The 24139-nt window shown below is 44.2% G+C and overlaps 1 protein-coding gene across 2 annotated transcripts; it reads right to left on the bottom strand.

Annotated features, from left to right (window-relative positions):
- Nucleotides 1-728: 728 nt before the first annotated feature.
- Nucleotides 729-23888, bottom strand: phf24 (PHD finger protein 24). 2 transcript variants are annotated; one of them, XM_020103501.2, is made up of 9 exons: nucleotides 23503-23888; nucleotides 13542-13969; nucleotides 11758-11943; nucleotides 6882-6960; nucleotides 6058-6260; nucleotides 5490-5656; nucleotides 3827-3859; nucleotides 3053-3130; nucleotides 729-2170 (listed from the first exon to the last, which is right to left on the bottom strand). In XM_020103501.2, the coding sequence occupies exons 2-9, from the start codon at nucleotides 13965-13967 to the stop codon at nucleotides 2074-2076; spliced, it is 1269 nt and encodes a 422-aa protein (XP_019959060.2). In that variant the 5' UTR covers nucleotides 13968-13969; nucleotides 23503-23888; the 3' UTR covers nucleotides 729-2073. The 2 variants fall into 2 exon arrangements, with proteins under 2 accessions (XP_019959060.2, XP_019959061.2); XM_020103502.2 differs by lacking the exon at nucleotides 3827-3859 and having other exon boundaries at nucleotides 23503-23886.
- Between the last annotated feature and the right edge of the window lie 251 nt (nucleotides 23889-24139).

The raw sequence follows: 24139 nt of genomic DNA on the forward strand, positions 1-24139 counted from the left end.
CAGGTTGCGTCCTCTTGATAAGACACTCGGCTCCTATCTGCTCCATAATTACCACTTTGCACGCTCCCTGTGCTGCGACCCTCTTGACATTCATAACGTGTATTAGAGACTGCGTGGGTGAGGTTGTCAAGGAGAGCTCTTTGCACTGTGTGGAATCTATTTATGCCACGCGATGTTTTGGAAGCTATTGTAAAGGGTAATCAAGTTGAGGGAGCAGGCTGAAGTTAAACAGATGTATAAAGCCCTGTAGTCTTTATATGCGTGTCACAATGATGTCAAATGAGGCTGATTTATCTCTTGCATAGTTAAAAAGCTAATTTCCAGCCGGTGAGAGTTTATTTCGTCCGTTCACTTGCAAAATAGAGCAAATGATCAAGTTGTTGAAAAAGCTGTCCTCAACTGACTTTATAAAATTCACTGAACACAAAAAAGTCTTAAATATATGGGCACACATGCTAAGCTAAAAGACTGAAGCTAAAACTATACTGTATGCCTCCATATAGTATGGTTTAATTAACATTAACAAAGGATATTTAGCTCTGAGTGATTTTTCATTCATCCATTATCGATTTCATCTTGTCCAAATATAATTCTCTACAAATCACTGGATTGAATATAATCTAGATTATTTTATATAGCGTGCATCAACTGTGCTTTTAATTATTATTATCACCTATTAAAATGTTTGATCGTGAAGAAAAACAAGGACAAAAAGACACAAACCCAAGTTTGAAGAAGGAGAGTAAATGCCATGCATTTATTTCAGCACTGTGACAAATCCCTCAGACCATCAACACTCATGTCACCACCGTTTTGTATTCACTGTAAAAGGACCTGGCATCAAACCTCCTTTAAAGGCATAAACACAACATGAGCTCTATTCAATATATTTCTAGTGATTCTAGGGGCAGTTTCATGTGCATTTAAATGGTCGTATATCTTGCAACATTATAGATTTCCCACCACGCCTTAAATACGAAGTTTAAATACTGCGTCTGCATATTAACAAAAGACAAACGTTTGCACCGGATCTCCCCGTTTTCTTTCCGCCTTTCAATACGTGATCGTGTCAAACACTAGTCCGACTGCATCTCATTCCCAACTGTGCAAATAACGACACCATAGAACAGGATAGCGGATGTTCCCACTTTGCCAAAGTTCAGCTCGGAGAGAGCAACAGGACAGAAAGTACTATAAGTATGACAGTATATATATATACACATGTTGTTTACTCGTCTTGTTCCCATTCTTTTTCACATGTCAGGAGAACACAGACTCTTGGATGAAAATGGGGGGAAAACAGAGGATACACCAGAGGATACAGGAATAAATATGTCATTTTAATGGATAATAATAATTTATAGCAGTTCTGATATATGTATGCGGGTAGCTATCATTCCTGGTTGGTACACGTGCTGATAATCGCAGCCGCAGGTTAAATCTACTCCCAGAAGTGAATCCATTTGTCAAACAGTGCCAGTAATGAATTTGCATGTGCCTGTGTTGCGTGATTAACAGTTGTGATGGTGAATAACTCGATCCCATCACAGTAGCATGGAGTTATTATTAGGCCCTGATGAGGCCCACAGGATTGGATACTTGAGAGAGGAACAGCCTGTCAAATTAATGTACCTGCATGGAGAGCTTTGTTATCAGCGTGATGGCCGTGGAGTGCTGCAGTAATTATCGTTTTAAAAGAAGAGTGTGAGCAGCCTGAGAGCTCGTCTGATTGTGTGTGGAGCTTCAGAAATATCGCTGACTAACTGACGGACTAGTCGTGAGTGTCTCTCTCTCTCTCTCGTGTGTGTTGTTTTTTTTGGGAAGCCGTCAGGTTTTAGAATTGGAAACCCGTGACAGCTGTCACTCGTGTCGTCGGTGTGTGTAGTCAGTGTTTGTGGATTGAGGTGACGCTGAAGAGGAGAGGTTCTGTCAACGACTGGATGTGCTGTCTCTCTCCAGTTGCCTTCCTCATGTCATCGTCTTCCTCCGCTCATCTGTAGACTGCAGGGTACAGCCTCGATCTCTCACCCCCTCCCTCTCGCTCTCTGCTCGGGTGTCGTGGAGCGTCCTGGACTATAGAGGCAGATGGATGTGCATGGCAGAGCTATTGGGGCGTGCAGCCAAAATGTAGATGGCGCTCTCCTTTAAAAAGTCTGCCCAGGTCACCGGCCTGTTAAAGAGAGGTTTCACTGAGTCAGAAATTTTATTATTTATCCATCTATTATTTGTGATCCACTTTGTTCTGAGACGTGTGATATAAATAAAGTTTTACAGAGGTTTGTACTCAATGTCATTTAATTATTATTATATAATCCAATCATACTATTTATTTCTAGGCCGAACACAAAATTTTAATTCTGACCCTCATATCTGGGTCCTCAGTGTCGTGATCCCCACATTCAATATGCACATGTGCAGGCACGTTCCCCTGCAGCTTCTTCCACCAACAGCACACGACAATAATCGTGCAGTAAAAAAATCATTTGATAATTTCATCTTCAGTATCCGGACTCTGTGCTGCTGTAATTTGCCTGATGGCCCTCTGAAAATTCAGTTTGTTTGTCAGTTCTCTGTGTGACCACGTTCTGCAGAGTACCAATCCACCCAGTACGACTCTCTTGCGGAGCTCGTTGTAATTCTGGCTGCTCCAGAAGTGCTGCTGCATTAGCTCTGATTATTTCAAAATGTAAAAATTGGGGCAGGAAGAAAATCTCTTAAAATACCAAACCGGGATTTATCTCTAAAGCCTGACGACGTTTATGAAGTGAGTTGGAGTTTGTTCGGAGGAACAACGAGGAAGGTCACTGTCGACCCGGCTGCACTTCAGGGTCAAATTGTTTCTCCGTCCGCCGCTGCCCATGACACCTGCCGTGTTGCTGCCAACACGCTGTCTTTGCTCAGAGGGGACGACAATGGGCTCCATATGTAGGCTAGTGTGGGCTGCCTCTGTCGTGCAGATTTGACCTCATCAAGGAGTCTGCAGGCTTGTGAAAGAGAAAGAGAGCTTCGTCCGACTGATATTTACAGACACTAAAAATAAAAAAGGACAAACCTGCCGTCACCAGTCTTGCTCCTCTCGCTGCCAGAGCTGCCTGGACTGCTCTCACACATGGGGCCCACTTGACTGATACTGCACCAACGGACAAGGGACAGACACAGACAGAGGAGGTGACGGTCAGCTGGAACGACGAGTCAGTGAACGACAGGACATCATTCCACCAAAACCATTTTTATTTATATAAAAATAATGAAACTCAACTGATTAAAAACTCCATCAGTAATTGGTCTGTAGTGTACGAAACGTCTCACCATGTCGTGAAACACAGAAAAGCCTGTTTGATGGTTTTACATGAATCATTGATGATGTCAGTGGTAATAATCAATCAGTCAATCACCTCATCACTACTTTGTGAATCATTTGAAGTTTATTTGTTTCTTTGTCGGAGTGAATGAGGCTGCATTTCATGTGTCGGGCTGATTCACGGACTCACAACCTCTCGTCCTCTCCCTCTGATAAATGAGGCTTTTAGAAAAGACGCCGCTCTCGAGGAGAATGGAAGGCTTTACTTTGATCCGCTTAATTAGAGGCCGGTATAACGAGAGCTTATAATAATAATATAAAGAACTCGCAATATGCTTCAGTTCAGGGATACGTGTGTGTAATTGCTGTTATGACGTTGTGACGCCCCCCTCTCTCTCTTCTTCTCTGTTCTTTTCATACAAATGCCAGCTGCGTGGAGGGGCTGGTCTGAGAATACTTGCAGCGTGTTGAGGGTGTTGAAGTGAGGAAAAGACGACAAGCCGTGCAGTGCTGAGTCACACTCACCCACAATTCATAGGAGAGCAGAGTCCCATGAGTCTGTGGGGAGTGCCACGTGTTGGACAGGTGAGAGGGATGGAATGGCACAGCACAGGAGATTGATTCGACAGCACAAGAGGTTAGCAGCAGAAACAAACACATGCACACACATACAGTACACACACCTCAGTGGTGAGCGGTACACTCGTGACAGTACAAGCCTGAGGTACTTGTACTGTAACGTATTTCACATGAACAGTAGCACGTGGTCGTGTTTGTGGGTCCATTAGCTGCGGCCAATTCAAATCGCAGGAACTTCACTTGATCTCAGCTGAACGAAGCATGAGTCAGCCTCAAGAGTTCCGAGGAAAAATAAAAACTTTCATTCATGTAATGCGTAATAATTTATAGCGATAATACTACAGCAAGAGCATCAAGCTGACAGGCAGCTAAGTGCCTGCTAACGGCTTGAGTGGCAGCACAGAATACATTACTGAATGAAGCACATTACTGTAGTGCTTTTAATATGAAGGGAGCAGCTAGCAAGGTTGGGTTTTAAAAGTTTTGCAGTGAGACTAATGATCATTTAAATATAACTGACCTGCATTTTTACCGCTCATCACATCTTTTTTTGCATCAGTGGTGCACTTGCATGAAGCATTTTTCGTTATCCAAGAACCAATCAGAGACAAATTATCTCCCAGTCTTGCTCCAGGGTGCATCGGCGTCATCGTATATTTTCAAGGTGAGATTAAAATCTAGACGCTGCACAACCTTGGTAAAACTTTTATCCAGAGCAGCAGATGTCTGAAGGGTCACGAGGTTTTTCTATCTGGCGAACTGGCCAGAGGACGTGTTAAATGATGAATGCAGCGCAAAATCTTAGGGAGAGCAGCATCGCCACATAAAATATCTAGGCTGAAAACATTGTTCACTGGATTTTTTTTTTTTTCATCAGCTTGGAAGCAAACAGTGACAATGCGCTGATTATGTAATCTGCAGACGACCTCTATTTTCTTTCAATTCTTGTGCTAACATGCATCATCAAATTAAATGCATCGCATTCTATTTCAGTTATATGACGATGACACTTTAAAATCAGACAATGTAGAAGACAGAGACACATATAGAAATCACAGGATGCTTTTGTGAGAATGCCAAACAAACAATCGCATGAATTATTAACCTGCGTCATGAATAATTAATTTAGTTTCCTGGACGTGTTTTGAAATACAGAAATAGAACCGGAATGAAACGGATCTGAAAATGTAATTAAACAAATCCAACCTGAAGATGCTCTTATAAAATGTAATCTGACACTGTGGGCTCTACTTGAAAAAACACAATTAGTATTTAATTATAAACCAGAATTATCGTTAGCATCGAACTCAAGCTGCACCAATTTAGACATAATTAAATCTGCAGCATGAATAAAAAGATGTAAATTTAACGTGAAGTGGTTTAATGAATTCAAACAGTTGCCATGTCAGCGTTTTCATCTTGTCTCGACATGTCGGACAAGTGAAGCGTCGTGTCATCTGCAAAGTTAACACCGTTATTGTCTATAAGCATCCAAACTTTCTCTAGCGCTAAAGTTAGCCTCGATCCTGACTCCCCAAACTCCTGTCAGACTTGTTCCATCAGCGTGTGCTTCTGGGAAAAATAACTGATTGGATGTACGGACTCTCACCTCACGTTGCACGACTGCGAGTCCTTGTTGGGATTGTGGAACCAGGACGACTGGGCCTGGCGACACTCTGCTCTTGTGATCAAGCCGTCCTTATCCAGATCCAGACCCAGGAACACAGACCGTGCTTTGTCTCTCTCCTTGGCAGTCAACAGGCGCATCATCGAGTTCTTTTTTAAATAAAAAAAAAGTGTGTCAAAGTAGGTGGCACTCGTAATAACTCCATTCCCCTTTTCATGCTTTTGATTGCTGTAATGTGATTTAGGGGCCTGGTGAAAGGTATTTTGAGGGATTTATTATTCTCAATCACATTAGCACTGTCTGATATAATCTGCAAACACTGATTTACCCCCGTGTGAACCCAGAGTCACAAACAATCTAAAATTTGAATGTTATCTCCCACGCCAAACACAAAGAACAATATTCAAATTGTGATGTGGAGATAAAGTGAGTAATTCAGACGGGTGGACGCTCAGGAGTCATTCCTTTATATATATATATTATATATATAGTCAAGTGCCAGTGGTTCCGTCGTCATTATAACTTGTTCTTTTATTCTGTTATACTCCACCTCTGTGCGAAACTTCCTCAACATGGCCAGAGACTCAAAGTAGAGGAAGTCCGACCACTCAATGTGACCCTTCTTCTCGGGATCCAGCGACGCGAACTGGGCCAGGACCTCCTCCTCCTGCTCGTCCGTCAGGTCCTTATCAAACTGCTGCTTGGACACAAAGTGGCGGTACTGCAGCAGCTCATCTGACACCAGGCACGACTCTGCGGCACCAAGGAACATCACATCAGACCTCATTATCCAGCGACCAGTCTTCCAGATATAATTAACTTATGGGGACTCATTTGTTGCAAAGGCGAGGAAACCTCCCGCTGCTTGCCCTCCATCCGGGCCCCTTCGTGGGAATTTCTCAACAAATACATGTTTATATCTAATATCCATGAACCAGGTGAACTTTGTGTCCATGCGGTCACAAATAGTCCTTTACATTAAATCTGGAAGTTGTTTCGTGTGAGCAGAACATCTGTGTGTATCTGATCTCAATGTGCAACATGGTGATAAAGCGGCCAGTCAGCCTTTGTGGAGGAAAACGCTCTGTGTTCTAGTTTTTATTTGTCTTTTTCATATTGTTGCTATCTATGTGAGTACAACTGTTGGACATATTGGCATCTGATCCCATGTGTGGGCACAGTCAAAATAACAGCTAATCCAAATAAAAACCTGTGGAACAGACAACAAACATCAGACGTGGCTGGAAAAAAAACAATCAAGACATTTCCCCCTGATCACGTTCACGTCACCCTTATAGTTTCCAAAATGTTTAATAGCGTGGACAGGGTCACCAACGCTCGTTAGCTGCACTTACCCTGGATTTTGTGACTCACCTGGGATGATCTTGCACTGCTTGAACGTCTCCATGAGGCTGTACATCTCTTCCTCTGTCAGGAGAAGATTCAGATTATCCTGCAGGGTGAGATGAGGAGATGTTTAATAAGAGAGTGCGCTCTAATTATATGGACTTATCCCCAGATTGACCTCCTGCGATGAGGCCTCGGGTGTACGAGGTATTGAAATGATCTATTTCATCAACTACACCGTTTCCCAGGTGATTCTCGTGAGATGCTCTTCCATCTCGGCGTCGCTTCATTACTGAACCATTAGTGAAAGAAAGCCAGAAAACAAAAAGAGGAATTCGCTTATTTTCTTGACATTTACATATTTTTTCGTGTGATGAAAATGTAATTAAATGAATGTATTTACTCATTTAAAACAAACAAAACACTGATCACTTGGATATTGAAATGTTATGCAGTTAGAAAAAGATAAAACAGTGCATTTAAATCACAGTTTGGGGAAATTACACATCCGTCCATGTATCACACGTTTCTTGTCTGCAGAAATCCGCAGGCAAGGAAACTCATAGGAGACGCTGATATGAATATTTATACCGGTAAATTGTTTGTATATCATTTATTAGATAAGCGGAATGATGAAACTTTAATAGTCCCTTCGGGGATTATTGGAAGAAGTCAATTCCAGCTTGTTTACCTTGCTCTTTAACCCTGTAACCATCTGTTGGGGCTTTGTAAAAGCCACATTATGAAATCTAAATGAAAACGCACAAACCGCCCACCCTTCAAAAACAAACAAACAAACAGACAAACAAACAAACAAGACTCCCTTCAGCTCAGGAAACTCACAAACCTGTCGCCTTGCTGCCTCACTGCCTGAGGCGCCCGCAGATCAACAGTGTGTGGATTTAATGAGTGTTTATCATCTTATCATGTGGGTGGTTCAGGTTAACTTCAAATTCTCATATTGTATCTGAAATTTTACAACGCATTAATATTTTAGTGGTTTAAAGTATTGATAAACATCTTAATATAGTTTTATTTCTCCTTTCAAATGTCTGCAGACATGAAACGTTTTCTGACAGACGACTACTGCTCGGTTGAAACTCGCCAGACAATGCAAGTGCCACGGTCCGGCAACAGGTGATACCGACTAAGACGGGACAGGTAATCAATGAAAACAGGATAATTAATGAATTCAAAAGTCCACATCATAATGAAAAGTCCTCAAAAAGGTCCAACACAAATCAAAAGTTGTTTTGTACGACAGACGCCAATAACAATGTGTGAAATACGTCCGGTTTGGTATTTTACAATACACCGTGTCTGCTATATTTATTAGTACAAAACAAATTCATCCAATATGTGCAATAAATTGTCTTTTCACATCTTATTCATCTATTTTTTCCAGTGCAATGTCATTCAGTTGCATAAACACATGGCACTCTATATCTGCAATATAATATTGTTGAACTGTCGTCGGTCTGAATCTGACTGCAGCTGACTGCAAATCATTTCGTCTAATTACCCTCCGTGAATAAATTGGAACTAAAAGTGGAGGAAAAAGATTTTTCCTCCGTTCCGCAGATGCTGTGATGTATTATTCATAAACAAGCCTCTACTTAAATGTCACATAGCATCATGAAAAACAAAAGTAATGAGTGAGTGAACAACACGACTTCGCTTCCATCAGAGATGGCTCAGAATTGTCAGATTGGCTTCAGCTGCAGGTGAAATGAAATGTTTTTCTCTCGAGAAGTTCGGATGATACATTGAGATTTACTCACGTTTTTTCCACCCACGATAACAAAGATATAAATTTTCCCAAGCCATGTGGGTGGTAGAGAAATAATTTGTTGCATCTCCCTTTTTCTCTGTCATTACATTTATTACTCTTCTCAATGTGCTCCCGAAGAAAATCCCCACACAAAGCACCGACTTATCTGTGAGGGAGATGTCAAGAGCAAAACAAGATCAGGCTGTCATCTCTAGTCTGCTTTGTTGCCACGTCCATCAAGTGACACAATAAACCCATGGCCATCTGCTGTGGCTGCAGTAATGCAATCACATAATATCTAAAAACATGAAAACACAACTTGTGGCTTTAAAGGTGATTTAAAAAGGTTTACGCGACGCCTTCTGACAGCATCTGGAACGTAAGCTCTCGAGGGAAGAAGGTATAAAAAGAACAACTTTCTAATTTTATTCTGGGAACATAAATAAGTTGAGACCAGAAAAAGTGACAGCGATGGTTGTATGTTCTAACAGTTTTTAAATAAAACCTCTGATTGTGCTCAGTGTCACAGCAGGAAGTTAAAGAAACGTATTCTTATTGATTCCAAAGCTGCACGGATCAACATTTAGGAATCAGATGGAGGTGACACATAATCACTGGGCTGTCGTAAAAATAAGATGAGTGAGACTTTCCCCTCACGTCTGCAGAGCTTCTCAATCACTGTTACTTTTTTTTTTAAGCTTCTCTGAAACATCTTGCAGCTTAAGCTGAAAGGAGAATGAATAAAATGAATGCTTCTTCTTGCACAGTGTCATTTACACATCAAGAAACGTTCTCCCGAAACGTACAGTGAGCGCCTCGTAGCGAGCATCAAAAAGACGTCAGTGCTGCAAAGAAGGGTCACTCATGTACTCGTGAACCCGTCCGCGCTCTGATTGGCCGCCACTGAGCCACGCGTGCAGCAGTCTGCTTTGAAGGTTGCCTGTTAATCCACTTTCAAGGAAATCGAGCCTGCAGCAGCAGCAGCGCTGATGTGAACTTGGACGTTAGATACGACAGAGGGAAGCAGAGGACGACCGGCGCACAGAGCAAAGACTCCGAATGTAGCGTGGATATCAAATGTCTACATTTCACACACTGCAGGGATGTGAACACAGGGAATAACGGTGCAGACGTCTCATTGCATGTTGGGGTTTCCTCAGAGCAGAGTGAGGGCTGCAGCTACTGGTTCAGACATATATATATAGGCTCCTCTTACAGGTGCAGCTCATCAGTCATCAGGAGCTTGATGAGACACACGTGAACTCAATCAGCAAAGGCTTCATCACCACGAGCTCAACAGCAAACATCTAACTGGTGCAGAGAGATAACATCAACAGTCACAGAAAAACATGTCGGATGCAATTCTTCATTTAAGCCATTAGGGCGCATGTTTTTCAAGTCATTGCCACAGAATGTCTGTTCAGCCAGAAAACACGTTTGACATGTTTGTTTTAGCGGAACGTTAGATTTTAACATCGAGGCTTCGACCTCATCACTTCCCCAGATATGATGACTTAGATATAATGTGGTAACCCCCGTGTCGGAGCCTCCGGGTGGATGAAAGGGTTGAATCTAGAGGCAGTGACACAGCAAAGGGAGGGATGGGAAATCTTTGCAGGTTAAAAAGACTGTCAAAGTGGGAGGGTGTGAATTATAGAGGATTGTGGAGATTGAGGCAGGTTACGTGATTAGAGCAGCGCAGCTTGAGGTGAGTGCATGAAATAGTTTGTCTCCTCATTTTTGAGCTGCATTCTCTGATCGCAAAAAGGTTAATACCAGCTCTGAAAACGAAAACAAGAGAATAACATGGAGAATTGATAACATGCAGCTCCAGAAACGTTCTCCTCCATCTTGCATGCATCGAATGTTCTGTCCAATGTGAAGGACGGGAGGTTGTAACATCTGACTGACGTGCACCGACAGAGCTGCTGGTTTCTGGAGCTGCAGGGACGAGAACTCGCAATTTGAATAAAACATTTCTCCCTCTTTCCCTTCAGTGAATTGTCTCCGCCCACGTCCCTCTCGCACTGAAGGAGCCAGCCAAAGAAAGAAGACCTTTCAGTGTCCTTTCACAGACTGTGTGAAAACTTCTCCCTCTGAGCTCAACGTTTGGCAAATGATTCTGCTTCTCGGGGCAGGACGAAAGAAAACAAAGCCCCTTCTCCACTCTTAAGGGTCCTCCAGGAAAAAAAAAAAAAAACCTCTTCAGCTGCTAATGCTAGAATTAAAGCAGACCTCAGTATTCCTCTCCCGTCATCGGTCTTGAATTCCTGATTGAGAAGCTGGTTTTTCTTTTATTGCTTTACAACCACTGAAAACCAAACAATGTGTTTGAATTCCAGCAAAAGTAGTTTCACAGTTAAAAGGTTAAAGTATTATAGTTGCAGTGCAAAACTGATGACAGAGGCCAGCAACAAAAGAAGTGCATAATAACACAATTCATCATTTATAATGGGCAATGTAATGTTGCTGCCTCTAGACTACGATACACAACTTTCCACAAAAGACAACGTGCCACGTATCCTCATCACACCGGTGGTCCACATCTATTAATTCTTATATATTCAAAAATATTTTGAAAGCAGTTCACTGTGAAAGCCAACGTTTTTTTTTTTTACATAATTAAAAACTGTATTAATAAGTTGTTAGTCAATGATATTAGTTCTATCTGTGCTTTTCTTGCTTTGACAAGTCAAAATGTCTCCTGTGCAAAAAAAGAGACTGGTTGCATGCCAGTGTTTGCGAATCTAAACTTGGCCAAGGATGTTTTTCAGGAAGGAGACACGTCAACTGTGATGATGTAAAATCGCAGCTTGGCAGCGGTTGATTCAGTTTTGATTCAGCAACAAATTTGGCCCCAAGCCTTTGCTCCCTCCGGAGGTTAAAAACCCAGCCACGAATGTTCCCGGCGAGGAAGTCATCTCGTTGTAATGAATAAGAAACAAAACGGTGACGAATGAATCGCAAATGTCTTGGCTGAAAAAACACAAAACCCAAAATCGCTGAAAATAATCATTGATGAATCCCAGGCCAGCGGACCAGATGTTAAAACTGAAACGTGGTGTTTGTGTGTGTGCGTGCACGTGGAATTGCAATAGCAAGAACTGTGTGTTGTCTCGTGTGCAGACTTACACAATAGTAGCAGCTCCAGCCGGTAACCGTGTGGGCTGTGTCTCTCATCTCCTGCAACGCCTCGGCGCGCAGGTAGCCCAACTCCCTCAGGCAGCCGTCGTGAAACACCCTCGTGCAGACCCTGCAGGGGTACAGGTCGTCGGCCGTCCACACCTCGCACACGTCACACATCTCGTCTCTTGGCGGCTGGGGACAAAAACAGGAGGTTTTTTTTTAATCGCATTGCGTCGCCTGTATGGAGATTTTAGACGACGCTGCCTCATCGTCAGTCTTTGTCTTTTATTTCTGCGACTCAGCAGCATCAGGGTCAGAGACACAAGTGAGAGCTTGTCAAAAGTTCTGCAGTTCTGGCTCACCTCCTGTGACCCGATGACTCAGTTTACGTCAACACGCATCCTGCATCAAAGGTCCTGTCAAAATGTCTCTCTGGGCTTCCAGCAGGGGCCAGAACTCGAGGAGAAATTCATCCCTCAACTTTTAAGAAGCAGTTCTTCATCCAAAAAACATCCGCAGTGACCCTACGGGCTCCGTTTCTCTCACAGTCATGAAAATGTTTCTGGGCTTAAACTTCGTTGAGTTCAGAGAAAATCTGATCGGTTCTCGGACCAAAGGAAAAGGGCAAAGGGTCAATTAAATCCAGAGATCTTGTGCTGACATTTCAATGACATTTTGGCCTCGTTATGAGGAATAAAGTTCTCAAGACAACCTTTTGAAAAATGAAACTCAGAATAATGAGACTACTTTTTTTTTTTTGCATCCAACACACTAATTTATGACTTGGGCCAGATTTTGTAAAGCTGCATGCAAGATAAAGTTGAAATACTAAGAAATAATATGAAAACATAATACGTTTTTTAAATCTGTGGAAGGAACCAGACAAACAATCTGCAAAAAACTAAATGGATATTCAATCGAATTGAAATGAATCAAACTGGGACCTCACGAATCTGAACCACACAGATTCAGGAAATCTGTGGCGATACCAATTCTACATCTGACTGAAAGTCATCAGCAGATCATGGATACTGCAAATTGAGGAACCGACAGTTTTGATTTCCAAAGAAGGAAAACCAATTCTAACACCGCAAAACAAACCCACTCAACAAAAGCATGAGCCCGACAAGTCCCATAATATTGCTTTACTCATTGGGGGCAAGCAAGGCCACGGATGACATATCTTCCGGCAGATATCCTCTTTTGAAAATTCTGATGTACACATCTATAAATATTTGCAAAGCAGACACCTATTTCTGCCCCTCTTGTTAAAGTGCAGCATCGGCAGTATGCGGCGAGCTGCCACGCAGTGTTCACTCTTTGCAAAATAGAAATCCGGATGGGCGTCAACGCTCCTGTGAACTCCATCCCGTTAGTCAGCGCCATCGCCCAGGATAGGGTCATCGCTCTGAGCCAGCCAGAGCAGCCTGCCCACAGGGCGCTCGCTGTGAAGAGCCCTCCTGCACAACAACAACACATCCATCTCACTGCTGGTGTGGAAAACAACTTGAAACTCGTACTTTCTCACCTTCAACAAGGGTGTTTAGATAAAGCCTAACTGTGCCTGTGCAGCGTGGACGAATTGCCTTATCCTAATGCCTAACTCCGGGGAGGAGGAGAGGACGGAGATAATGCACTGCTGTTGCCACGGAGATCTGGCTGACATCTCGTTAATCCCAGGACTCGGGGATTTGAAGTGTGCTGTGAGGCTAAAATGAGTTTTCATACAGTATCTTGCTGATTCAAAGACATACTGTATACCAAGCTCTATTTAGGACATCATGTAATACCTGCTCTTTCTTTTCCAGCTCCACCTCCACCGGCTGGTCGTCGTCCGATTCCCTTTTGGGCCGCACGAACGCCGGCGGTGTGAGCTGATGGGACTTGTCAAGATCCTCAGGCTCCACCCCCTTCCCGTCCCGTAACCTCGACCACGCCTCGTTGTTGACCTTGCAGTCGTCCCTCGTTGCAACCGAGGCCTGCTGGGAGGTCGACGGAGCCGCGCCATTGTCCGTTTCCTCCTTCTCTGCCTCCTCCGCGTTCTTCGCATCAGGGTTGGCTGAAGTTCTGACGGGCCCGTCTCCTTCCTCCTCGTCTCCCTCCGTCTGGTCGGCTGTGGGGGCACGGTCCTTGATGCCGGCCTGGAAGGCAGAGACGACGGCGTTGCATTTCTGCACCTTCTCCACCTGCTGCTTCTTTGACATGAGCACGCCCATGGCTGCAGACGGACAGAGACAAGAAAGAGCCGTTACACTAGTATATTGATTTACATCGTACAGATTGCTCGAACCAAGAACCTTCTTCTACACGTCAGCAGTTAGAGAACTCATAATAAGCAAACAAGTGAAGCAAGTAGCTTTGTGAAAGGGTCGCAAGGTGGAATCGAACCCACGGCTGCTACAGATGCCCTGTTATTATCGGTGCAGTCAAGTAGATTACACGTTGGTTTGAAGTCAGCAGAGCTCAGTCAAAATAAGAAAAAAACAATGAGGAAGTAAAACCATGTTTGAAAAAGACAACGGAACAATGTCCTGAGGTGGAAACTTGAAACTCTGAGTCAAGGGAATTGAATATGAGCTGACAGAGGAACAACATCAATCATGATTTTATGAGAGTACAACAAGGAAACTGTGAGAACTTTCCCGCAGTCAAACACACTGACGAGATCATCACCCTATGAAAATATTTACTCTCCTCGCGCATCAGATCTCTCTGTTCGTGAGCGTCCTTATGTTTGCCGAGCTCCGTCTGTCCAAATCTCCCACATCTCAGCAGCAACGTCCCTGAACTCGACTCCTTATCACAGTAAACTCTGCCCATCTGCTGCCACATTTCTCTGACTCACTTCTTGTTGTGCAATCTTTCCCCCGAATGGATGTTTTCCGGTGCAAATTCAGAAAGAAGGTCCGACCAGTCGTTTGTATTTTTATTTAAATTGACGATACATCTACAGACGCCCAAAAGGTCAAATTACTGCACACTCGCAAAAGCCTGTAATTAATATCCTACAGGGCAGTAATCCAATAATTCAGAACAAAATTAAAGGGCTTGTTCACACAAAACACGTTGACTTACTCATCCTGATGGTTTATAACCATTCAGATGTTACGAGGTTTATGTACAGATTTTGAAAAATCATGTCTATCCATCATCACCACTCATCCTAAACCCTAATCTGCCTCACCCTGCTGACACGGGGAGAACATGCAAACATTTACAGACGCAGCAAAACGCGAAACCCCGGGCACGGCCGCTGTTTATGATTCAGCGTCATGCACCGTGTCATGTGTCACACACACAAATGCTTCTGGGAATTTAGATTTTAATGCTGTGTGAAGGTCGCGCTCTTCGACCTGCGGGCCGGCAGGAAACATCATGTGTTTTCTGTTCGCTAAATTAACGTCCATTATTATTTCAGCAGGTCAGATGCTCGGAGCACAAGTGAGACGTGTGATATTTATTTTAATGGCCCCACATTGGAATTCGTACACAGCATCAATCAGCACAGCTTGCTAAATCTGAGATTGTGCCTCGTTCGTTCAGCAAATGAAATGACTGAGGATCATGTAAGATCAACTTTACCAGAGGAGAAAATCCACTCATAATCAGTTTTTGACAACATCAATGTAATTCCATCTCATTATATTATTGTTTGTGATTGATTATTGTAATAAACATGATAAATATAAACCAAACATGATCATAATGAGACATGATGACGGCAAAATCGTAACTTTTAATGGTTCAAAAGATGACTTTTCTTTGCTAACTAACAAAAGTGCTAACTCCTGCATTTTTAAAGGATTGCAATTACATAACTCCTAAACACCTGAAGTGAAACATACCTTAATGTACTACATTTCTGCAAAAAGGCATAAACAGACTTAGTTCCCATTTCCACTTCAGTGAGATACAACAGTGAACTCCATTATTGGGGGGGGGGGTGGAGGCGCCGGCGTGGATTCAAGTTGATTACGTGGTACTTATGGGACATGTGTCTTTGCTCTGAAATGCAATCCCATCCATCCACGCCCGGCGTAAGTGCCTGCGTGAAATTCAATCAGTTTATTTCACGTGAAATGGGAGTCATTCGCTCGCTCTTCCTCCCGGGCTCTCTCTAATAACCCACCAGGCCTTCTGTTCCCAGGCTGCTGGTGGACTCATGCTTCATGGACTGCAGATGATACAACATTCATTTGCATCATGCGCGATTCAACCCGGGCCGTGCACCGTCTGGTTTCATGCATTTAAACCATCCAAGGATGAAAAAATACTACACGTCCCCTAAGTTCACACAAAACCACATTTTCTTTATCCCTCTGTTCCAGTTTTAGGAGCAAAGGAGGAAGAGAACAGTGATACTTCATTGATTACGGCATTGAATATCTATTTTAAACTGAGAGGTTGAAAGGTCAAATCGGATGAAGCATGGGACTCCTGCATTTCATGTGAAGTGTTCCATCTCGATGTGTGTTTTTGATGCATTGTTTTGTTAAACAGGACAAAAAAGGGAATGGAACTGGTGCTCGGGTCGGACAAAAACTACAATATGGTGTAATGATGGAGAGGAAATGGAATCAGTTAATGGTCTGGGAGATAAAACCTTGACATACTTATCACAATCTAATTTTCTCAAAGAGCAATCCAACAAAAGTTCAGTTATGTTTTTATCCATATAATGATGATGAATGTTGCATCTTCAAGTTCAGATTTCTGAAATGTTCAGAAGCAAAAGTCTCAAAGAAATATTTTGGCATTCATCACGTTAACTATCAGTATATACAGATATAACATGAATGGCCCTAATCCCTCAGCCTTATTAGAAAACAAGACATGAACTTGAAAAGTCATTAAACCCTGTGACCAAGCTTTGCTCTGTGGAATAGACCGAGCGTCTTCTTCAAGGGGAAAGACTTCATTTGTGAAGGTCACTCTTTCAAGGAGCAACGCCCTCCTGCAGCCTGATGAATGACAGCAACACGCTGAGAATGTACAACGACTGTGATGCTCAAATGTACGCTCATCCAAGACTGTGGTGGACTGTTATCCGAACTGCTGGAATGACAATCAGCTCAGTGGGTTTTCTTTTAGCGCAAATGAGCTCAGGCTGAGGTTTTGTGTGCCGTTAGTTTGATGCAGGAATAACTGATGGTGTTGTTCTGCGTCTCAAACCTTCTTCTACCTCTACAAACATATTCCAAGCACAGGTCATTTTAATATGTGTATTATAAATGTCTGAACATGTCGTTCGGCAGGTTTCAACCAAACGTAGCACATGATTCCAGGACTTGGTTCATCAGGATAAACAGGTGGTGGCGCTAATCCTTCAATCTGCTGCAGAAGGAGAGGATGCGACAAGAGTTTAACGAGTGCTAGTCAAACCTCAAACTGTGGAAACGAACAATTTAACGAAATATACAGCTGCGTTAATGTCGGTCTGGTGTTTTTATCTGAGGAAGGTTACGTCTCCTTCGCTGCTTCTCTCCGTCTGCTGCTGTTTCTCATCTCTTCAGTGGATCTCTTCGCCTTGTGTATTCAACGGACATCATGAGTTATATGTCCAGAATGCAGGTTGTTGCTCAGAATCTGCAAAGTATCGTAAAGAGGAAGTTAATGCGCAGTGTAATTATTGCCTATGGGGAGTGTTCTTGCAGAGTTCATGCGCTGTGGTGTCCTTTTTTTAACTTGACAGTTTCATGGCGGATGCTTTGACGAGGCTGTAACGCTTGTCTGAGGACAGAAGGACAAACAGGTGATGAGCAGGGCCAGTTTGGTCTTTTAAGATGCAGGATGCAGGGCGTCCTCTGAGCCGTGATGGCGACTCGCTGCAATGCCTCATGTCAGCTAAAATAAAAACCCTCAACTCTCAACCTAATGAGAGCTGCCCCCGACCCTCCTCCTGTCCTCATCCTCTTCAGAGCACATCCTGTCCTTTAAAAACCTAAATCACTGGCTCTTAAACTCCGAGCCCCCCGGTGGGCTGCAAGAAAACTCTGAACATGTTTAACAAGATAAGCAGGAACAGGAAAAAGTGACTCTGGGAAAGGAGATATCTTTATATCTCCTGACGTATGAAACATTTGAAGGTACCCACACTCGTCATTGATGAGGAATATGCACTGACTGGCTGTATAAAGCTGAAAAGCTGGGAGCTAAACTAGTGAGGGAAGACGAGGGCCTTAATACAGCCTGCACACCTGATGTGTGGAAAGTTAATGTTAGCCTAACTGTCCGCATGCATCTGCAAACTAGCTTGCTTGTTCAGCAAGTATTTAAAATTAAGCTTCCTTTAAATTTACGGGGAGAGATGGTCTCGTCTCCAGACTTTGCGTTCTGCACACTCTGCAGTTTGAGGTTATGTATTTGGAAAGACTGTGATTAAAAGTGATATTGTGGAGCCATACATTCAGATATATCGCCTGGATGGAAATAAACTGGAAGTGCTCATGTTGGCTCACACACGTAACAGGAGCTTGGATACGATTCAAACCTCTTGAATATGTAAAAAATCTTCTTAGCAGAATCCTCGCAAACGGCTCATACACGGACAGTTAAGTGGCGACGGCGTAATCACAATATACAGGCTGGTACTCTGATTATTATGGGGACTTAATTATCAGCTGAAGTGACCTTCCCACTCTGGCGAGGAGCAGCGCTGTGGCTCAAACAGCGACAGCCCGGAGATGCCAGAAATGCCTGCGAGGATCGGTTTCCCTGCTCGAGCCCAAGGCCGAAAAGAAATGCACGCTTAAAGGCAGATTTTCACACCATGGTTTGCTGACATGTTGGTGAAATGCCGCCACCACAGCCGGATCCTCAATTACCGAGCGGTGCAGATAATGGGCCGTGCCATTTCAAATGAGGTTGTCCACGATAAAGAAATTGTTATTTAATGGCCACCAAAGTGCGAAGGCTTCATAAGCAGTATATAGCAATAAACTAAGTGATATTACAAGCCCCAAGGTCTGTGTGCACTCTGTGAAATCAGTGCCAGCGGTAAATAGCATGCAAAGAATTTCAATATCCTTTGAAAGTCAAACACTAAAACAAAATATATAGAGGGCAAGAAAAATAAACGATTCGCCGTTTACCTTCATTATTAATAAATTCCATGCCCCGACTCATTCCTCACATTAATTCAGCTGCTGGTATAATGGAAATCCACACCCGTGTGTGTAACTGTACATCGTGTGATACCGGAGGGGAAATGAAGACAGGACGCTGCAAGTGCACGCACCTCTTCCAAACAGAGCCGGGAACGAAGCCACAGCTGATAGGAGAAAAAATATCCGAGCGCACCGAAGACCTTGTCATTTCCAGGTTAACTTATGAATTTTCAATGAGGGCTGTTTCTTTCCCTCCCTACCTCTCTCCCTCTCTCTCGCTCTCTCTCTCGCCCCGTGTACAAGTCAGTTCTGACACAAATGGGTCAGCGTGCGGCTCTGATACCTTTATTAGATAGATAGATAAATGCCGCCCCGCCAGTCTGAGATCCTACCGCTTCGTTCCCCCCCGTTCTGACTGACGGCAACTTTTAAGAGCAGCTCCCCGCCCGCGTGCACGTCAGGCCCACAGGAGAGTCGGGAGATGTTTGCATCCCTGACGGATAAGAGAAAGAAATGAGTGGTTTCTGAAGAGGACGCATAAAAACGTGTCAATCACACCGTTTCCTACAACTTGGCTCTTGCGAGCTTTCGCAGCTGCAGAGATTATTTCTATCTGTTTGTTGTGCTCGGCCGGTTAATTGCTGTGTTTGAGGAGAACAGTGATGATCCAAATTGTCTCAGTCGCCCTCTAGTGGCTGGCTGCAGTATAGTACAAACACCCCACCTCCTCCATGTTAGTAGATCGGACATGGGACATTTTTCATCAAGTTTTTTTTTTTACAGGTCTGGTTGTAACCGGTTATTTGATGCTATAAAAAAGTGAAACATCGGGTCCAAATGATGTCACCAATGCAAGATGGCAGCATTCGTATCCAAGATATTTTGGCCTCATTTGTGTTTGTCTGAATTCTGTGTCGTGCATCATTTTATAGAGTCTCTGGTGCAAAGTTTGGGAATTTGGGACTCTGCAGCTAATGCTAGAGACATTTTGGTTTCTCGAAGTAGCTGCAGAGTGAGCGCTCTTTGCTTTCATGCTGCTCTCTGGGGTAAAATCATTCTACGCCGTCTCGTTAAAGAAGAAAATCTCGTTCCAGAATCTGGATTTTGAATAAACTAAAAAAATTCTTTGAGCGTTTTAGATAATGTACCTGAAACATTGGCTTTTTTACAACCTCTTGGATCGAGATCATGTTTAAGTTATTCTGCTTCTTCTCTGCTGAGCACAGAGCCATCACGCCCAACGGCCAAATCTATCACAAATCAAACACCAGTTATGATAAATGGCAAATCTTCTCTCGAGTGCCGGCCGTGGCGCCGCTCAGGCTCAGCAGTCACCCGAATTCACCCTTCTTATTACGTTTGAGGCCGATGCAGGCAGAGGAGGGCGGGATGAAGCTCCCTCAGGCTCCACATTCACTGGACTCCTGCAAGGGCATCTGGCTCCGCTGCTCTCTCTCTCTCTCTCTCCCCGATCCTCCTGAATGATTTAAATGCCCCTGGATAAAAAAAGATCTCGACGCAGGGAGAGAAAACAGGGCAGACCTGGGGAAATGTTATGATGTCAATCTGCACAGCAGTGGAACAGTTTCAGGATGGCAGGATAAATCAGATATCCACTCAACTGTACTGTATGTCTTATGAGACGGGGTCTCGGCTTAGTCTTTATTCATCCGTATTCCAGAGAGACAACAGCTGTCTTTTGGAGGAGAATTGAATCAGTCAGTTTGTAAAGTATCAGAGAACCAGGGGAAACAAACTTTTTTCAAAAAAAAGCTAAGAGAAAGATTTGAGGAAGAAAATTCATTCAGGCTCTCGATTCATTTCAGGAGTTGAGTGCGACAAGCTTTTGAATGACGATGCTCTCAGGGGCATCTGGGTTTATTTATTTATACTGAGGATTTCAGGGGGAGGTGGCGCCGGGCCGCTCTTCGAAATCCTCGTCCATTGAACCAGACCATGTCAGGGCAAAACTTCAGCTCACAACAACAAGCAAAGCAGCGGACTGGCGATCCATCCTCTTCTCTTATGAAACGCTTGATTGCACATGACGTGTTTCTTTGCAGGACGTCGTGCATCAAATGCAGACAGTTGAAGAAAAAGATGAAAGCACACTTGAATCTGTTCTTGCAACATCGACCCGGAGACAAGGAGCCGAGCACATAAATCTTTGCTTCGTCCGCAGGCTGCAGTGTATTAGAGGCCATCAGGGACACCTTAAGGTCTGTATTAGTATTCAGTCCTCCGCTGCTTAAGTGTCGCTGCAAGGAAGTTATTGAGATCTACCGAAGCTCGTATAACAGCAATTTATCAGCCTAATAAAAAAATCTCCACCACTACGAGGGAATATCTGAGGTAATGCTCAACTACAGTCAGTTCAACTGTTGAAATGGTTTATTATTTACTTTAGAAATGTCTGTTCAGGTGCCGCTGAGGATGTTACATGAAGGTCACAGCCAATACAGGGCAGAGCTGTACACTAAATATATATATATATTATATTTATTAGCAAATTGATAAAAAAAGATATCTGCAGTTATGGGTTTAACACGGCTCATGGTATTTCAAAACATCTTGGACCTTGCGGGGCCAACGATTTAAACCGGTTGGGTCGTCTGTACGTCATGACGCTCATTTTGGTCGAGCCCCGCCTCCCAGCACTGCGTTCTAAAAGGCATTTCACTAATTTCCAGGGAGGCCAAAAGTTAGGGGCAGAGTAACACTTGAATTCAATGTGTAATCCACATTCTTAAACGATGTTGCCAGCAAACACAATCCAGATTCCCATTTAAAAGGCCAGACCGGCTTTTCTCAATGGATTTCTAATCATCTTTAGTCACGCCACACTTGCACTTCAGTGGTTCGCAGTTTTTTGGCTTGTGACCCCTTAAAAATTTATCAATTTCCCGGACATTAGTCACAGGTTACAGCCTCAGCGTGGATGTGCACCATTAGCAGATCAACCAAAGACTGATCCTTACCATTCAACTCAGGTTGTTTCATTTCAGCAGCTCGGAAACGTATTCACAGCCAAAAAATACGATTGGAGATGTTGAAATAAAAGTGTTAACTTCTTTCAAACATCACGTGACACCTAAAATTAATCTCAGGTCACATTTTTAAGAACCCGATCCCCAGTTTTTGGAAAAGCATCACCAACAAATTCAATCAAACCCTTTGCATCTTAAGTTTTGGCTTCTTCTCTTGTAATCGACAAATCAGACCATTTTCAAACTGCACTCGTTCAACACTGATGTAACATAAAAGCACAAATATCCTACGAGCTGCTGCTTTGCTCTCGTGTCATGTCGGACTGTACGATTCTCCTCCCGGAGCTGTTGGGTGTCACTGGTATGTGCTGATTAGAATCCCAACCAGCCCGTCTTTTCATTCCTTGTTCCAGTGGAGGGAATGGGACGGGACAAGGGGGGAGTGTTTGAATGGAGGCACCACAAAGCATGTCTTTTCATGAGAGCGAACCCCACCAACACCACCACCACCACCACCACCCCCCACCCCCAGTTTAGCCAAAGATCTCACCCACGGACCAGGGAAGCAGGGACCTGGAACTAATTACACTAACGAGTTCACCCAGATCCCTGTGAGTGAGTGGAATGATTATCAACCAGTTAAAGCACGCAGATGTACGTGCACCCGGACACACAGGGCTAAATAAATCGAATCACAGAGATTAAGGAGGGTTCTCTTGCTGCCCATTGCCCGACACTGAACAGATTTCTCGTGGCCTCTGCAAGAAGCAGAAGAAACACAGCTCTCACTCTGGTATTTCACTGCCTCGTCTCCCATCCTTGTGCTTAAGTATCCGAGCAAAGCATTCTGCACAAACAGCACAATGATGGGGTTTGAAATTCAACTTGTGAATGGAACAAGCTGGGGGGGGGGGGGGCGGCGGACAAAAGCACCTGAATGGAGGAGGAATTGAAATGTAGACTGGAGACATCACGTTGGCATTCGGTGCCAGACAAGCGCTCTCTCTCTCTTTCTCTCTTGGAGAGACTGACAACGAGGCGAAGCAGCTCAGGGGTTCTGTCACAGAACAAGAGGCAGGACTCAATCCAAGGTTATCACCCAAAACTGGCTCCGGTTTTATGGACCTGGAGGACGACAGCAGCGGGGTTGTAAACACAGACTGATGGAGAGCTTAGCAGCACTCCCCTGTGGGTCACTGCTGGGAAGAAGTGGGCAGCTGGAGACAGAGCAAAACTACAGCGTGTCTGCAGAGAGCAGCATCAACTCACAATCACGCAGCCGTGCCTGGAATCCCTCACTGATACAACTCACAGAGAGCAAACAGCAGCCTGGTGCTTTAACAGCTCAGTGACGCACATGTGCATGTACAGCCCCAGAACTCCCCGAATTGGGTTTTCGCTGCACATCTCCTGGCACCGTTGTGAAACAGAGCGAGCAGAGAGTTTGATATGAAGCATCCACACCCATGTGCACGCTGTGACCTAAATATGCTCCTCCACACAAGCTGCTGCAAATGAGGCGAATCCACCTACACACGAGTCCCATCACTGTCCCAGGTTTCCAACATTCAAATCCTGTCAGTGGATGAGCATCATCTCAGTTTGTTATGTAACACCCAGAGGAGCCACATATGTAGATGTACACATAAAGGACCTACCGTAAAAAAAAGGTACAGGCTGTTCACCGCGACTTATTGGGGACTTTGTCCTTCCTGTCTCAAGCCCGGCTGTGCAGCATGGCACGGCTCGGAATGAAGAGTGTGCGCCCCGCAGAGGGATGAATGGCACCGCAGTTTTTTTTTTATTCCTTCCCCTCCGCACGGTCCCGCGGAGATCACGCACAGGAGCCGCGGACAGCTCCGGTGCTGAAGTCTTGTTTCTTCTCTTCCCTTCCCCGAGCTACTCCCTCAGCAGGAGGAGAAACAGAAGGAGGAGGAGGAGGAGGAAGAGGAGGAGATGATGTCGGTGCGACCGCTGAAGTTAAATGAGGGATTTATGACCAACATATCTGCGTCCACTAACACTCCCCCCCCTCCCTCCTCCACGAGAGCCCCCGTGCGTGACAGGACGTCGTGGTCGTGCGGGTTAATTTAACTTGTGCGCTCCCGCAGCCTCTGGACCTGGTGCGTGAGTCTGCGATTGGTCCCGCACCGCCAAGGACCCCGCAGGACCCCAAATAATGACGTTAGATGAGAGCAGCCAATTATTGCGCATGGAAATTTGGATGCGTAATAAAGGGGCTCATTGGGAGAATGGGGTGGGGGGGGGTTACTGAAGAGCTGCGGCTGCACACTC

The sequence above is a fragment of the Paralichthys olivaceus genome, chromosome 18, assembly GCF_024713975.1.
Source record: "Paralichthys olivaceus isolate ysfri-2021 chromosome 18, ASM2471397v2, whole genome shotgun sequence".
In the NCBI taxonomy this organism is placed as follows: domain Eukaryota; kingdom Metazoa; phylum Chordata; class Actinopteri; order Pleuronectiformes; family Paralichthyidae; genus Paralichthys; species Paralichthys olivaceus.

What these genes read in the sequence shown, in the direction of transcription:
- phf24 (XM_020103501.2), bottom strand. Translation starts at nt 13,967, where the DNA reads ATGGGCGTGCTCATGTCAAAGAAGCAGCAGGTGGAGAAGGTGCAGAAA. An exon ending in TCGCAGTCGTGCAACGTGAG is followed by an intron (nt 3,860 to 5,489) that starts GTGAGAGTCCGT and finishes CACTCCCCACAG; the next exon opens with ACTCATGGGACTCTGCTCTC. An exon ending in TGCTCTCCTATGAATTGTGG is followed by an intron (nt 3,131 to 3,826) that starts GTGAGTGTGACT and finishes CCGTTGGTGCAG; the next exon opens with TATCAGTCAAGTGGGCCCCA.